The sequence below is a fragment of the Polyodon spathula genome, chromosome 7 (genome assembly GCF_017654505.1).
Source record: "Polyodon spathula isolate WHYD16114869_AA chromosome 7, ASM1765450v1, whole genome shotgun sequence".
In the NCBI taxonomy this organism is placed as follows: Eukaryota; Metazoa; Chordata; class Actinopteri; order Acipenseriformes; family Polyodontidae; genus Polyodon; species Polyodon spathula.
The window spans coordinates 11,435,446-11,452,945 of NC_054540.1; the positions used below are offsets into that span (position 1 = coordinate 11,435,446).

At 35.3% G+C, this 17,500-nt stretch overlaps 1 protein-coding gene across 7 annotated transcripts in view; it reads left to right on the top strand.

Annotated features, from left to right (window-relative positions):
• The window catches only part of foxp2 (forkhead box P2), a 147,157-nt gene that overhangs the window by 89,863 nt on the left and 39,794 nt on the right, over nt 1-17,500 (top strand). For all 7 annotated transcript variants that reach the window (XM_041254524.1, XM_041254521.1, XM_041254526.1 and 4 more), the window contains one exon: nt 8,023-8,112. In XM_041254524.1, the coding sequence (XP_041110458.1) occupies nt 8,023-8,112 (90 nt within the window). The remainder of the gene's footprint in view (nt 1-8,022; nt 8,113-17,500) is intronic.

Sequence of the window (17,500 nt, forward strand, 5' to 3'; positions counted from 1 at the left end):
GAAGCAAGTTTTCTTCCAGGACAACCTTGTACTTGGCTTGATTCATGCCAAATCTGCCCGATTCCAGCCTTGCTGAAGCACCCCCAGATCATCACCGATCCTCCACCACATTTCACAGTGGGTGCGAGACACTGTGGCTTGTAGGCCTCTCCAGGTCTCCGTCTAACCATTAGACGACCAGGTGTTGGGCAAAGCTGAAAATTGGACTCATCTTGGGGTGCTTCAGCAAGGCTGGAATCGGGCTGATTTGTCTTTGTGAAGAGCGCATGAATCAAGCCAAGTGATCAAGGAATGTGATCAAGAGGAAGGTGGATGGTCACAAGCCATCAAACAAAGCCGAGCTGCTTGAGTTTTTGCGCCAGGAGTGGCATAAAGTCACCCAACATCAATGTGAAAGACTGGTGGAGAGCATGCCAAGACGCATGAAAGCTGTGCTTGAAAATCAGGGTTATTCCACCAAATATTGATTTCTGAACTCTTCCTAAGTTAAAACATTAGTATTGTGTTGTTTAAAAATGAATCTGAACTTATTTTCTTTGCATTATTCGAGGTCTGACAACACTGCATCCTTTTTGTTATTTTGACCAGTTGTCATTTTCTGCAAATAAATGCTCTAAAAGACAATATTTTTATTTGGAATTTGGGAGAAATGTTGTCAGTAGTTTATAGAATAAAACAAAAATGTTCATTTTACCCAAACACATACCTATAAATAGTAAAACCAGAGAAACTGATAATTTTGCAGTGGTCTCTTAATTTTTTTCCAGAGCTGTATATGTAGTACTGTGAAAAAGTATTTGCCCCCTGTCTGATTTTCTCAATTTTTGCATATTTTTGACACTGAATGTTATCGGATCCTCAACCAGAATCTAATATTAGATAAAATGTACCCTGAGTGAACAAATAACACAACATTTTGGTACTTATTTCATTTATTTAAAGAAATTTATGCAACACCCAGTGCCCCCGTGTGAAAAAGTAATCGCCCCCTTAGACTCAATAACTGGTTACGCCACCTTTAGCAGCAATAACTGCAGCCAAACACTTCCTGTAGTTATTGATCAGTCTCTCACAGCACTGTGGAGGAATTTTGGCCCACTCCTCCATACAGAACTATTTTTTTTTTATAATACATGGGTACCCTTGTGATGCTAATATTAAAGCAGACGAGGTTCAGCAATACAGTTTTTTTCTTTTAAATAGTGTTTTTCAGTGCTGTATAGAAGTTCTGTGTTGCTATCCGTTAGTTTCTCTGAGATACTAATACCAGTTTTACATCTTTTTTTTTTATTTTTAAACGTATTCTCATTTTGTTGATTATTAATGAACATTTCTGTACTGTGGGCGTTGTCGAGTGATTGAAAACAAGACATTTTGTGTTTGAATTGAAAGTGATTGTCTCAAGGAGTCGAATGGGTCAAAGTTCAAGTATATTTTCCTCTAGAGGAATTATCACTTTTTGACGTCACTACTGTGGTATTAGCCTATCACTTTTTTTTAATGTCTCAGGATGCAAATATAGCCTCTCTGTGTGTATGTGTATTATACACACACACACACACACATGTATATATGATATGACATTCAGCACTATCACTCACTTGCTTTGGGGAAGGACCATTCTTGATTCACAGTACATTTAATTTAATATATAATATTATATAATATTCTATACTATCTATAATATATATCTATATATAATTAAATATATTATATATACATAATTTATATGTAGAATGGATAGTTCCTCAAAGCAGGAAGGAGTTTCGTGCTCAATGTCATATTACAGTATATAGTATAGTATATATATATCTATATATCTATATATATCTATATTATTTATATTGTTTTTTTTAATAACACAAAAAAAATTTATTGTGTATATTAAATCTTGGGAGGACATAATATATATGAAAAAAAAAAAAAATAGGAGCATTATCAAAGTTTGACTATGCCATTAAAAAAAAAAAAAAAAAAAAAAAACTACATTTGACCTGTAGAACATTTTAGCTGTTTAATTACCAATCCTATGATAAATTATGAATTACGGTGCCACTATAATTGTAGTGGCATTTAAAAAGTGCCAAATAAGAAAAACACTGTTATTATTTAATGTATAACACTGCATAAAATGTCAAAACAACAGCAGCTGTCATTTAGCTTTTTTATTTAACCAATGTTATAAGGATAGTGTCATAATAATTAACATATATTCCTAGGTTAAGTAACTTTAGAGAAAGACTACCCCAGAATAACTAATGGCTAGTTTCTATGTCTTATGGTAAATGGCATTTTGATTAGTAAAATGGTGTGTTTTGAATGAAGTTACCTTTCCTTTAATACCAGAGAAGTCTGCTGTTTTAAATGGACTAATCGTTCCTAGAAGGCACTAGTCAAAAGTTCTCATAAGTTTCCATAGACCTGCAAAGTTGAAAGAGTTAATGCAATTCAATATTTTAGCAACATGGATTATTATCTGATCACACGTTTATCTACAAATGTATTCTAGTGTCCGTTGGTTTAATTGCCATTTAGTGTTTTTGACTCCATTGCTGTTAGTAGCTAGTGTTACTGCGTGTTTAATACTTGCATGATAAAAAAAAAAAAAAAAAAAACATGTTCTAGTACCGTTATTATAAATCATTATTTTGTACCAGTTATGTAAACGATAACGTTTGTATATTTGTGAAAATATCTTGGTGTGAAGTATCAGTGTGGGGTTTGCTGGCTGAATGTAATCAGCTTGTTTGTTTGTACAGCTTAAACTGTTTATGCCTTGTTTTTGTAGCATATGACTCACATCGCTTGATAAAGTGTTGTTTTTTTGTTTTCCCTGCCGCTGAGATAAGCTTGAGTCTGACATGTCTGGCCTGTCAACAGTGTTGGAAGTGTTCCAGCTGACAAGTTCTTGTTTAACAGCAGTGTATGCAAGATATTGTGGCAGGCTGGGACGCCGGGTGTATGGTACTGTAATCTTACCGCACTAGATGTGTATGGATGTGACTTATTTAGTTTTCACACTTCCTATTAATGACATGCTCTAAATTTCATTCACAAGTACACTGTCTTGACAACTCCTCTGGAAAATGCATTTATCACATGCCATTCTATTGGAATGTATTTCATGCTAAACCAAGCGTCTCCTTTTTTATTTTTTTTATTTTATTTATTTTTTTTATACAATGAAACACAATATGTTAGTTTGGTTTATAGATAATGGGTTTAATGCAGTTGACCTACCCATGATAACCAGTCTAATTTTTAAAATTTCCAACACTTGTCCTTAATATATGGAGCCATAACTAAGAAAAAACAGCAAGTGCATGTTTAATGTATGTCATGCTTGTTTTAAAGCTTGGAATGTACCTTTACTTGCAGTAGACAGTATATTGTTTCATTAAACCTTATTATATATAGATATATATATATATATATATATATATATATATATATATATATATAGATATATATATTTATATATATATATATAAACTGATGATATATATATATATATTTTTTTTTTTTCCCAAACAAAAACTGGAGTGTATCCTGTTTCCTTTTATTTTATTTTATTCAGTGCTCTGTGCACTGCTGTTAATGTTACTGGGGAGTGCCTGTGTAAACATTCTTGTTTCTCCCTATTTCACATAATAGTTGCTTGTATCATATTTCTTCTGACCTTGCTTTCTGAAACCAATTACTGCAGATCCATTTGGGCTGAATCTATTTTTATAAGAAGCCTGATCCACAGTGTTTTTCTCTGCGATGAATATCAACATCAAACATGCTTCTGAGTGCCTTGTTATTTATGTTACACAGAGAGATTTTGTAGCCTTCAGCTCTCAAGAATGTGTCATACTGTGTTGTTTATACATTGAAGATATTAATGGCACAGAAGTCATTCTTTGTTTGAATGCTTAGAACACAACAGGTTTAAGGTTAAACAGACGTATTCTTCAGTGCTTGTCATAAGTGGCATCTCATTTTAAGTTATGTTTATTTACTTTTCCTGTAGGGATGGACAAAAAAAATGTCCAACACTATTTTGTGTACAGGATTTGAACCAAAGTTCAAATGCTTATATGATTTTAAAGACAGGCTTGGTGTAACAGGGTGGAGGCCAGGCTCAAAGCGGAGACCTCATGAGTTAATATTCTGTTGTTCTGATTAATTGTGGGTTGGACAAATAAGTGAGAATTCAGTTAAGGAAGTGCTAACTAAAGGCCGCTACACAGCAGACACGATACGACAAAATTGATAAAACCTATACTTTTTCTAAGTATCTTTCACACCCCTGACGACATGGGGGCAACACCAGGGCGACACTGGAGCAACATGAAATAAATACGATTGAATCCTATTGTTTGCGGTTTCGTCGCGCGACACCTTGGGAATTGAGCAATCGGAGAACAGCGTCAACGCACAATGTCCACCAGGGTGAAGCAGTGTCCAAAATGACAGAAGAAAAAATAATGCTTGTTGTAGATAAATACCCAGAGCTTTATGGGAAAGGACATCACAATTATAAAGATACAGAGATGAAACTGCTCTGTATTTCACATGATCGGATTATAGCTACACTGTACCTTTAGTGAGACTGAACAACTGTACAACATATGAAGTTACTAGGTATCATGAAGCAGCTCAGCAACTGCTTAAATTGGGATATTCTGGTAGTTTAAATACAAGTTTAGAAAAAAAAAAACATGCAAAAACATACGAAAATGTGGCTAGTTATAATGTTTGTAGTGCTAATTGGAGTGATTATCACATTTATAGCAACTGAATTTCTAAATTGAAACATATATTTATATATTTAAACAGATTAATCTGGTGCTGGAACCATATGGATCTAGGAAGGTTTTTTGTTCTGTTTTTTTTTTTCTTTCTTCAATAGCGGTAGGATTGTTTGATTAAGAAAGTGCTTCCTAAATGTAAACCAAATGTGTTGTTTTGGAACTCGGCAGACTAGCTACTTAAAGAGAACAATCCTCGAGCAGAGGTTCTTTTAAAACAGATCTTAGAGTAAATGTCAACCCCAAAATGTGTATACATCTGTGCTGCATTTGAGCGGAACTTGCAACAGATCACAGATGCTTTCATTGTACATATTTTATGTTAATAAAATGTTGCTTAGATAGGCTTTTATTTTTTATTGACAAGAGTCCATGTCTGTTGAAGGACTTCCAAATAATATGTGTGTAAGAATTGAGGTGTCTTGTAAGAATACAGGCATATACAGTAGTTTTCAAAGGCTACAAGTACACATCTTAAGTCTGTATACTTTGAACATGCTTCATATCCTTTATTATTGAGATATCTAGTTATTGGCAAGTACACATATTGAGAATAATAATATTATATTATCATTTTATTGTTTCCAGATTGTGAACCTAGTTTGTTTTTTAATGTGAGCTGTAATGTTAATCCTAATAAATTCAAAATGTTGTACCTTCTGAACAGTTATTTCAAGTGTTAAAAGTAAAGACAATGCTTACTGTGCAAGTTTTGCTGAACTGTTAATATGACTGGATAAGCATTCAAGTTCATTGTTTGCCAAAAAAAAAAAAACAATGTTTTGTTTCTAAAACACTAGTCCAAGTTTATATGCATTTTCTTTCTAAAACCAAAAACAAAGAAACTGGTACAGATGAAAAAAGTATAATCTGCTAAGATGATACCTTGAACAGGCTTAAGTGCTCACTAGTCTGTTTATTTGTTTTGATATTATTCTTATAGTGTTACACAGAGCAAGCTGTAAACGAGAAAAAAACAACTGAATTGGAAAGGATTGTACTCATGAAAAACACTGCATTGTGGATTTTGAAACCCGTGAACCCAGTATAGCTTTGACCTAATGTTCTTTATCTGTTTGTCCTTCATGAAGTTTCAACTGACTGTGATTACTAAAGAAAGAATGGAAGTGCAAGGAAGGCACTGTTTTTGCAATGTCTCCAAATGTTAAGGGTATGTTCAGTAAACTGGTACCAGATCCTTTTCTGGGGAGACAAATCAATGTTGTTAAGACACAGTGCCATTGCATTCAGTTTGTTTACTTTGGTTTTCAGTGTCTGCCTGCCTACTCTGAAAACTTGCTTGGAGCCAGACTATAGCAGCCCTCTCTCTGTCTTTTCATAATTGATCAGGGGATGACTGCCTTCCCTGAGGGTTAAGACGTGGCAACTTTTTTTTTCTGTTTGCTCAGCATCTCAGTGCAGTAGTTCAAACATTGTTCACACCAGCTGGCAGTGTAATGCCATATGCACATCCTGTCAAAGCAACTGTTGTCATGGATACTAGGGTCCCAGAAAATCCAACCTCTTGATTCTAAAAAAAAAAAAAAAAAAAAAAAAAAAAAAAAAAAGTGCCTTTCTCAATCAAATGTGTTTTTTTTTTCCTTTTCTTCAAGAAATCATATAGTATATGTCACCTTGTTTACTGCTTGCCACAGCTAAACATTGCATAGTAACTAAAGCTGACAGCTAAGTCATTTTCTGCATAATCACTTGAAAAAGTCAGTCCTATGTTTATAATGTGTTGCTTATTGATTTTATCTAAAATCATATTAAATCATCTGATCTTCCTGGGAGGAGACATGGTGATTGATTTAACTGTTATTTCATATGACTACACATTTATGAAAGTCCTATATTAACAAACAAATGCACATCTTTAATCAAAGCCTGTACAAATGTTTTTTTTTGTTTTTTAGTTTTTTTTTTTTTTTTAAATAGCAGTGCTGGTATTTTTTGACGGTTTTAAATGTTTGTACATTTTCAAAGTGATGTACACCGAATAATCGTATAGGAGACATCGTGTATGTACTGGTAATGCAATACTGTCCTTAGTGTGTGTGTATATAGTAGTACAGAAGTCTACCAATGTAAATAAAACTGGGATGAGAACAATAGTTTAGATCAAGTGTTTTGATAAGCATAGGATATAAAAGAAAGGTGATGATAAGCTTAATGTTTTACTTAACAATAACATTTACTTAACGTAAGGGGCATAATTTTTCTGGTGAGGAATGTAAACAAGCTTAGAAAGGAGACTTCATCTGTCAGAATAAAAGTTTAACTGCTTGCATTGAAAATAAAATGTTTTAGCCCTGTGGTGTAGAATCCTAGTTAATTTGCTTCTTAGACAATCTGATGTTGATTTGTCAAGTTTAATTACAGCTTCTGGTAACACTTCAAATCTGCTTCTACTTCAATTTGATATTATGAATATGCAAATTACCTTGTAGTTTACAGAGCAGTGGGTATTTCAGTTGAGCACACACTACACAGATCAACTTTCTTCAAGAGTGCTTTAGGCAAACTAACTTTATTTATCTTTCATTATAGCTATATCAGTTATTGCAAAAGTGACAACTTATTGTAGCGATCTTGGTTAATGGAGGCAGGCGCATCACACAGGGCGAGGTAATCCACACACAGGCGGAGGGCGGGCGCGAACCCGGGACCTCTCGCACTAAAGCATAGCGCCGATACCGCTGTACAAAAGAGCCAGTTCCTTTGCAAGGAGCGTATATCGGGCTTATGTCTTCGTGTGTGACAACCCTGCTGCTGCCTTCCCCTGTGCACGCTACATTCTCTCCTGCCAGTCTCAAGACCGCCCCAGACTTGCTCACCAGGCTACAGTTTGATGAGTGCGTGCCAAGGTACCTGTGTCCACTTCTGACACCAGTGTAGCGATCTCGGTTAACGCAGGCAGGCGCATCACACAGGACGAGGCAATCCACACACAGACGGAGGGCGGGCACGAACCTGGGATCTCTTGCACTAAACCATAGCGCCTATACCACTGTACAAAAGAGCTGGCTTCTTTGCCTTTGTCTGTGATTACGTCACCTATCAGCCCTGCTGCTGCCTTCCCTAGTGCGTGCTATAATATTTTTATGAAACCAGATTTTTCTGTTGTTGTTGTTGTTGTTAACCTAAACTTAAATTGTGTAATCTTTTGGTTTGAAGTCAGCTTTTAAAAATAGAAAGTACTATACTGTTCATATTCTCTTTGCAGGCACTACAAGCAGCAAGGCAATTGCTTTTACAGCAGCAAAGCAGTGGACTAAAATCTCCAAAGAGCAACGACAAACAGCGTCCACTGCAGGTGAGCTTGAATTTCATTTTTCTTCCATATTTCAGGTATTTTTCCATCGTGTTCTTCATGATCAAGAAGGATTAATCTAGTGTTTGACTTGGCATTATGCTTCTAAACCTCAGTGAGGTTGTTTCTGTTCCACTAGGAGTAAGTTTGAAGAACAGTGTTTTTTAATATTCCTCTGAAGTTCAGGTGCACCATGGAATGCAATGGACGTAGGCACACTGCCTGCAATAGCATTGTTACATTGCTACAGGTTCACAGCAATAATAAAACCAGAATAAACAAACCATTGATTAAATGTAACATTGAGAGTGTGTAGTTTTATATAGATGCAGTTGTGCCATTGCCATCAGGTTCTTGTTGTGTTTGAGTCTAACTAGCAACTTGCACCTTGTAAAAAATCTATCAAAAGTGTATTGTTTTCTTAAAATATCCACTGTATAGGTATTGAAAAGACGTGTATACATGTGCCTATTGTATGAACAAAATTAAATCACACTTTTTATAGACAAAAATGCATTAAAATTAACAGGTAACAGAAATGATTTAACTACTGCTTCTATTGTGATCTTGTACTGTCAAAAGGTGGTAGTATATACATTTACACCTGTTATGAAAGTCTTTGAATCTTGTATTTTAAAATGTTGTAGTTGTTTTCTCGTTAGTTGGATTGACAGCAAGAGCAGAGGGGGAGATTTTTGCAAAATGTTAGTAGTTATATTTTTTGGGGGGGGGTGGGGTTACAGGTCAATGTTAGAAAAAGTTGTTGTCTGTGAATTTTAAATTCCTACATAAACCTCTCTAGAACAAGAAAGACATCAAAACAGGTGTAACTATTTCCTCTCGCTAGGTATAAATAAAATGATGGGTTTTAAACACAATACAGTTAGCAGACAATAGAAAATTAAGAACATAAGAAAGTTTACAAACGAGAGGAGGTCATTCAGCCCATCTTGCTCGTTTGGTTGTTAGTAGCTTATTGATCCCAAAATCTTATCAAGCAGCTTCTTGAAGGATCCCAGGATGTCAGCTTCAACAACATTACTGGGGAGTTGATTCCAGACCCTCACAATTCTCTGTGTAAAAAAGTGCCTCCTATTTTCTGTTCTGAATGCCCCTTTGTCTAATCTCCATTTGTGACCCTTGGTCCTTGTTTCTTTTTTCAGGCTGAAAAAGTCCCTTGGGTCGACACTGTCAATACCTTTTAGAATTTTGAATGCTTGAATTAGGTCGCCACGTAGTCTTCTTTGTTCAAGACTGAACAGATTCAATTCTTTTAGCCTGTCTGCATATGACATGCCTTTTAAGCCCGGAATACTTCTGGTCGCTCTTCTTTGCACTCTTTCTAGAGCAGCAATATCTTTTTTATAGCGAGGTGACCAGAACTGCACACAATATTCAAGATGAGGTCTTACTAGTGCATTGTACAGTTTTAACATTACTTCCCTTGATTTAAATTCAACACTTATCACAATGTATCCGAGCATCTTGTTAGCCTTTTTTATGGCTTCCCCACATTGTCTAGATGAAGACATTTCTGAGTCAACAAAAACTCCTAGGTCTTTTTCATAGATTCCTTCTCCAATTTCAGTATCTCCCATATGATATTTATAATGTACATTTTTATTTCCTGCGTGCAGTACCTTACACTTTTCTCTATTAAATGTCATTTGCCATGTGTCTGCCCAGTTCTGAATCTTGTCTAGATCATTTTGAATGACCTTTGCTGCTGCAACAGTGTTTGCCACTCCTCCTACTTTTGTGTCGTCTGCAAATTTAACAAGTTTGCTTACTATACCAGAATCTAAATCATTAATGTAGATTAGGAATAGCAGAGGACCTAATACTGATCCCTGTGGTACACCACTGGTTACCACACTCCATTCTGAGGTTTTTCCTCTAATAAGTACTTTCTGTTTTCTACATGTTAACCACTCCCTAATCCATGTACATGTGTTTCCTTGAATCCCAACTGCGTTCAGTTTGAGAATTAATCTTTTGTGCGGGACTTTGTCAAAAGCTTTCTGGAAATCTAAATAAACCATGTCATATGCTTTGCAATTATCCATTATCGATGTTGCATCCTCAAAAAAATCAAGCAAGTTAGTTAGACACGATCTCCCTTTCCTAAAACCATGTTGACTGTCTCCCAGGACCCTGTTACCATATAGGTAATTTTCCATTTTGGATCTTATTATAGTTTCCATAAGTTTGCATATAATAGAAGTCAGGCTTACTGGTCTGTAGTTACCTGGTTCAGTTTTGTTTCCCTTTTTGTGGATCGGTATTACGTTTGCAATTTTCCAGTCTGTCGGTACCACCCCTGTGTCAAGAGACTGCTGCATGATCTTGGTTAGCGGTTTGTAAATTACTTCTTTCATTTCTTTGAGTACTACTGGGAGGATCTCATCCGGCCCAGGGGATTTGTTTATTTTAAGAGCTCCTAGTCCCTTTAACACTTCTGCCTCAGTTATGCTAAAGTTATTTAAAACTGGATAGGAACTGGATGACATGTGGGGCATGTTGTCAGTATCTTCCTTTGTAAAAACTTGTGAAAAGTAATCATTTAATATATTTGCTATTTTTTTTTTCTTCATCTACGATTTTGCCATTTGTATCTCTTAAACATTTAATCTCCTCTTTGAATGTTCGCTTACTGTTGTAATATTGGAAAAACATTTTGGAATTGGTTTTAGCTCCCTTAGCAATGTTCATTTCTATTTCTCTTTTGGCCCTTCTAACTTCCTTTTTGACTTGCGTTTGCAGTTCTGTGTACTCTTTCTGCATACTTTCTTTTTGGTCCTTTTTTAATGCTCTGTAAAGTGCCTTTTTTCGCTGAATATTTTTTTAATTGATCTATTAAACCATTTTGGCAATTTAGTTTTACATTTAGATTTGTCTACTTTAGGGATGTAATTGTTTTGAGCCTCTAGTACTACATTTTTGAAAAACAACCATCCTTCTTCTGTGAGTGTTTTCTCTATTTTACTCCAATCTGCTTCTGTTAGTCTCTGTTTCATACCTTCAAAGTTTGCTTTTCTAAAATTGTAAACCTTAGCTTTAGTCATTACTTTTGGGGTTTTAAAAAACACTTCAAATGAGACCATGTTGTGGTCTGAGTTTGCCAGCGGTTCTCTAACCTCTGTTTTAGTTATTCTATCTTCGTTATTTGAAAAGACTAAATCAAGGCATGCCTCCCCTCTAGTCGGTGCCTTGACAAATTGTGTTATGAAACAGTCATTGTCATTTCCACCATTTCTATTTCATCCTTCGTGCTACCCACCGGGTTTTCCCATTTTATTTGGGGGAAGTTGAAATCCCCCATTAGTATAACTTGAGGAGTTATGACAAGAAACAGGGAGGCGCTAGATTATTATTAGAGGTCTAATTCAGATTTGGACTTTTCAATCAATTTGTATCTGATTTCGACTAGTACTGTACCACTTGAAACACAGCTCAATGTACAGTTCAGTATGCAAGTTGATTGCTTACATTTTTTACAAATGGAGTGCATTTTTTATTTTTTTTTCTCTTTCAACTCTGAACTCAAAAATGTCAGGGACTCTTCTTTACATTTATTTTCATTCAATCTAATATAAAATGTAGTACTCTCTGAAATACCAGTCCCGTGTTAAAACAAATGATTGAAATATACCTGTTTTTAAACTAGTAGCTCTTGACCTCTGCTGTTTCATGGATGACATTTGAGAATTATATTTCAAGCTACATTTCTTCCCATTGAATGGTAGGCATATGAAATAATAGTATGATGTTTGGAATAAAAAGACAAAGGGGGTGCAAATAGTTACTTCACTTTATGGATGACCAATCAGTGGATCAATATATAAACCTTCCCAAAAAGCAGAATAAAAATCATGCCCCCCCCCCAAAAAAAAAAAAAAAAAAAAAAAAAAAAACCACACTGTAAACCCTGATAAGTCAAGTTTACTCCAAAAAATTGAGTTAACTCATTGCCTTGATCTTATTAAGTTTAGCTACTTTCTCTGGGGCTGACTAAACTCATCACATATATATTCATGTAACTTAAACCATTTGAGTTAGATTCACTTTTTAATAGTCAAGTCAGTTTGAACATTTTTATTTCATTTAAACAATACAAAGTTAGCTGAGGCAACAGAATGTGCAATGAACAAGCTATTTTATAAGCTGCTAGTGCAGCACTTCTGCTTATGGAATCAGGCCGATGCAGAGATGTAGACATTGGGAGAAGGGAGGGAGGTCACATCTGCAGACTGACCACCGAATGGGCCACAGAACACAAGGAGAACCCATGTAAGGGAGCAGGCGGGGGTACAAGAGACAAGCAAACACAACACACTACAACAAAACAACAACACAATAAACAACAAACAATTCCAAAAATAAATTGTATAAGTCCTGCAAGGGCTGATGGGAATCTAATCCACTGATTCTACTTAAACCATTTACATTTGAACAAATAAAACTTAAACTAACTAACTTAAACTAATTTAAAATGGATGAGTGTTATGAATAAAATTTGAATTTTTAAGTTAATGCAACTTGATTTAATTTATGTAGAATGAATTTGGGGTTTACAATGCAGCATGATTTGTTAGAGCTCACTTTAGCACAACAGATTTGCTGTTCATTGCTAATGTATTATTTAATTGATTCTTGTCTTTTAATTTGATCGTGAGGTGCTTCAATCAGGCCATTTTCTTATCACATTTTATAGCGGGTCTGTTCTTGACCCTGTTAAACAGCAAAACACTATTTTCTATCTTGAAGCAAAATAAAGTTACATCCGCCAAGCAGTACTTTTATATTATTATGACAGGTTCTTCAATTTGTGGTGTTTTAAAAATATGTCAGCAATTCGCATATTTTCAACTTTAATTTTAGTTTTAAATTGCAGTGTGAGTGTGTGCACTCTTCTCAGCTAATAAGTGTTATCAAAGAACAGTGGGTTACCTCATTAGTACTGTGCATTTAATTAAAGAAGAGAACATCACAGTTAACCTCATAGTTAATATTTTCACAGAATGCTTCAATGCCAACACCTTCAATTGGAGTCACACCCCTGTGTACCTAATTTAAGCTGGTGCAAGATAAGGTTAGAGAGGGTACCACCATGCTGTGGACTAAATTATCTAGATCAGCATGTGTGTGATATTTTCTGACATAAAAAATGGTTTACTTGAACATTTTGGTTTTAGTGCATAGAAAATTATACTTGCTTTAATTGATGTATGTATTTATTTAGTGAGGCTAAAATATACTGCGAAAGAGGTCCAAGTTAGTTTTTTTTCAAGTAGACCCCAGCATGTTTGTGCAAATGCACAATGCAATATGTGATGGAGCATGACTACTAGAAATTATACCAAGAAGAAGTCAGTATGGAGAATCCGCAAGGTGGTGGCAGGGATGGTGGAGACCAAACAAAAAGGAAGCAACATGAATGCAAACCACACAGAGTTTTTATGATGTTTGGATTTGATGTTTTGATTAGTGGGTGGATTCTCCTTCCAGAAATACCATCAAGTTTTCCATTCAGTATGGAGAATCCGCAATGTGGATGATTTTTAAATTGCAATTGAACAGACGATTTTAATGATGATAATGAATTTGGCCGGAGACCTTGTCCGTGGGCGCTGACAGCTATCTGCAATGTTGGCCAATTAGCGAAAACACGATAACATAATGTAGTCTAGTGCCACGGATAGGAAGTAGCTCATAGGGCCACCTCCTCCCAAAGACAAGGCCGCCAAACCATGACTGGAAAAATGAAGATGGTGAATGGTTAATACAACAACTGCAGTGGCGCAATGCCACCTACCCCCAAAAATAGAAAAAGGATGAATGAAAAGTAAGCAGCTGAAACACAGGCCCACCCCCTTCTACTCAGTAAAACTGATATTTTGGGTTTAAACCTATATGCTGAAAATTCAAACAATTGCATAAAATTCATTTAAGTCAGCCAAGCATTTCTTCTGGTTTTCTGAGGTTTAAAAAAAAAAAAAAAAAAGTATTATAGGTCATATATATTGTAAATTGAAACGAATGACTGCATGGTACTGCTAGCAAGCAACCATGACAGGAAGAAGTGTGGTGTATAGCCTAGAAGAACAGTTTATCTCATTTAGGAAATGGAGCCAAACAGCTATTCCTGCCTTTATTCCTAATTTCCCATAGATCAAAGTGAAAATATAACAGTGGGTAAAACTGTACTGAGAAGTGTAGCTTCAGAATATGGCCAGCCTATTTGCACTTTTATACTTTGTCAGTTTATGTACATAAAAACAAGATTTGGTTGGTTGTGACAGTTACCCTACATCTCCTGAATGTTTTGTTTCTCAACATTTCTGCAGTCAGCAACAGATCGTGACTACAGAGAAGGTAGAACTGATGTAGCAGAGCTCCAAAAAATAATATGTTTGTTTTAGTATTTTTCTTCTTAACTAGGTGAATCAGTTTAAAGTTTAATGTCAAAATAATTTTAAATAGCTGCAAATTCCACGGCTAGAGTATGTTCTAAAATGAGACATGTACAGGTACAATCACAGATAACTGTCGACCCGTGACCCTGCTCCTGGCTGTAATAACATCAGAGCACTAAGAATACTGAAGACGATTTGCACAGCTTTACTGTATACTGCTTGTCAGTTTCCTGTATGATTACCTTGTTATTACCAAGGTAATTACCAAGGCATAGGAGAATGACATAAGTTGTTTGAGGAGACCTACACTAACTTTTTTTCAAATAAACTAAACATTTTATGATATGTTTTTTCACATTGCATTAGAACTAAATGATGTGGGTGTGTATAGTACACGTCATGTATATTTATAAATACTGCATAAAGTGAATAGTGAATGTGTTACACACATTCTGTTTGTTAAGTGTTTTTGAGTATTTTTATGTTCAGAAAGGGGGATGCTCAATAGTCACCTAAGAAAACGCTGGTGAGTGGTAATTGCTCTGGTACTTTGGAGCCATGACTGACCCAGTGGTTTCTACCAGTATTTTTGCAGACTGATTTCAGTGATCCCATGTTTCCTTGTGACTGGCAAGGTGGGACTAAATTAGTCATGTGCTTTCCCTTAATCCCACTAGTCAATGTCATTTCAGTTTTGATGAAGACAAGGTTGTCTTTGAAGATGGCTTTGGCCATAAATATCCCCTTGTTGCTGTTTAGGGCGTAGATTGCCAAACTGAATCCTTATATGGGGGACTTCTGGAATTTGAACAAACCTACAGTAGGATTGTAGCTGGTGAGCTAATGGAGTAGCTCTTTAGACTGGTAAGATTTCTAAATGTGATCCTGGTTGTTACATTTCCATCCCTTTTATTAAAGCAGCTCATCACATGGTAGTTTACGATGGATGAGTATATCAATCCAGACTTTACCATTGATGTAACTGAAGGACTGTAAGCCATTGTGTTGATATATGACCTCTGACTTGCCATTGGGTAGACTGTAGTGATCTGTTAATTGTAAACATGAATGTGTTAAATGGGTTCAGCTCAACTTTATTTTTATTTAATTGAAAAATCATACATATTCTTTCATGCATCTTTCAACAGAATTTGAAGACATATCAAAATAAGAAACCCCTGGCAATAAAATCAACTTTTTAAACAGAAAGAGTAGAATTTTTATTGCATATATTGCAGGAAAGAAAATTAGCCATAGAACACGGTATATAAATGATTGTATACAAGTACCGAAGTACCTTGAGGCTCATGACATTCATTACTTTAAGTATTATCATCTAAATACTTTCACTTGACTAATTGTATCTTCTGGTTCATTGTGGTGTTGATGCACAAGCTGTTTTGCACAGTTGCGTAATGTGACAGGTCTATTATTACACAATAAGCCCATGGGAGCACTCAATAAACACCTATTCTTCCCTGTAAATCCCGTTGCCATCACACACTGCTTACTAGAATTTCCCAATGTACACAACATCCTTTTTTCGTCACGTTTTATTGTAACTGATATGTTGAAAATCATTTTCTGCATTAACCATCTTTACACACAGGGGGCCAATGTGCTAGAAGTGTATGTGTAGGGGGAGGGGGGAGAAGTGAATATATTGTATTTTAACAAGGTGTTACTTATTTAGATAATTTAGATGCATAGTTTGGCAGTGACATAGCCCATGTTGAATTTCAGTAACTGTTTGAAAAATCAATTTTTCAGCTTAGTATTGCATATTGAACCTGTGCATTCCCAATAACAAAATAATGCTATTACTGAGATGTTTTTGATATAAAAATGCCCCAGTCCCATTGAATTAGCAGTTGTATAGCTTCTTGGGGTAAGAGAGGTTTAGCAGGATGTAGTTGAAGTACATCTATAAGGAACTTGGCAAATTTAAATATAATGCAACGTGAAGTCAATACCAACGGAACATTTCTTCTGTATTTCCACAGATAGCTTACACAAGTAAAATATCAAAAAAAAAAAAAAAAAAAAAAAAATGACCTATTTAGAAACAAAGTTGTGTGAATTTGTCTAATTATTTTATTAAAGGTAATGTGTGGTAGTGACTTGATAGTATGAGTGTTATTATAGATCTTTTAAATGTATATATTTCTAGGCTTAATTCTTATGATCTGTTATAATTAATAAAGAATCTGTTTTAGTCTGTGCCTTTTGGGGAAACGCATATCAGAATAAACAGAATGTTTATAGTTAAATTGATATCCACAATGTAACAAGAAGCTCTTCAGTTTATCTGAAGACATGCATATTTCTTTTTAGAAGTTATGTTAAATTGTGTTTCACTAAATACTCTAAAAGATACATAATATTAAATTAACAAACAATTAAAATAGCCATCTTATATAATGGCAGAGAATGTATTTCTGATATAGCCGTCTGTTTATTGAGGTTGTAAATCTGTCAGAAAACAAGCAATCTTTCAGTGCATAATACCTACAGGACAAGTTAGCTAAATTACTAGAACAGGAAAGGTTCATCATTGGTATGCAAGAGAAGTTGAAATATAACCTAAAGGCAAGCAGAAAAGTGATTCAGAGCTTTGATGTAGCAGCAACAAATTTACCTACAGACAGAAGATACATGGAAGCAATAAACGAATTATGCTAGTCCTACACATGCAATCTGATTATTCTGGCCATAGTGTTAATTGGATCCCAACTGGCAGATCTGATATCTGTAGCTTGGTAGTGGGAAACCTTTCGAAGTGATGAACTATAATTCACTGAACTGCTTGAAGCACTTGTAATTTAGTGCATGTCATGCTATGAAGAGCCTGACCCAGTGGACTTCCTATTACCTGCAGCATCAGTAACCTTTCAATGAAACTCGCTGTTATAAAGTAAACAGAGAATATCGGCCAAGGTTCTATGCAGCAAAGCAAGTAGAACGTTGTTTTGTTT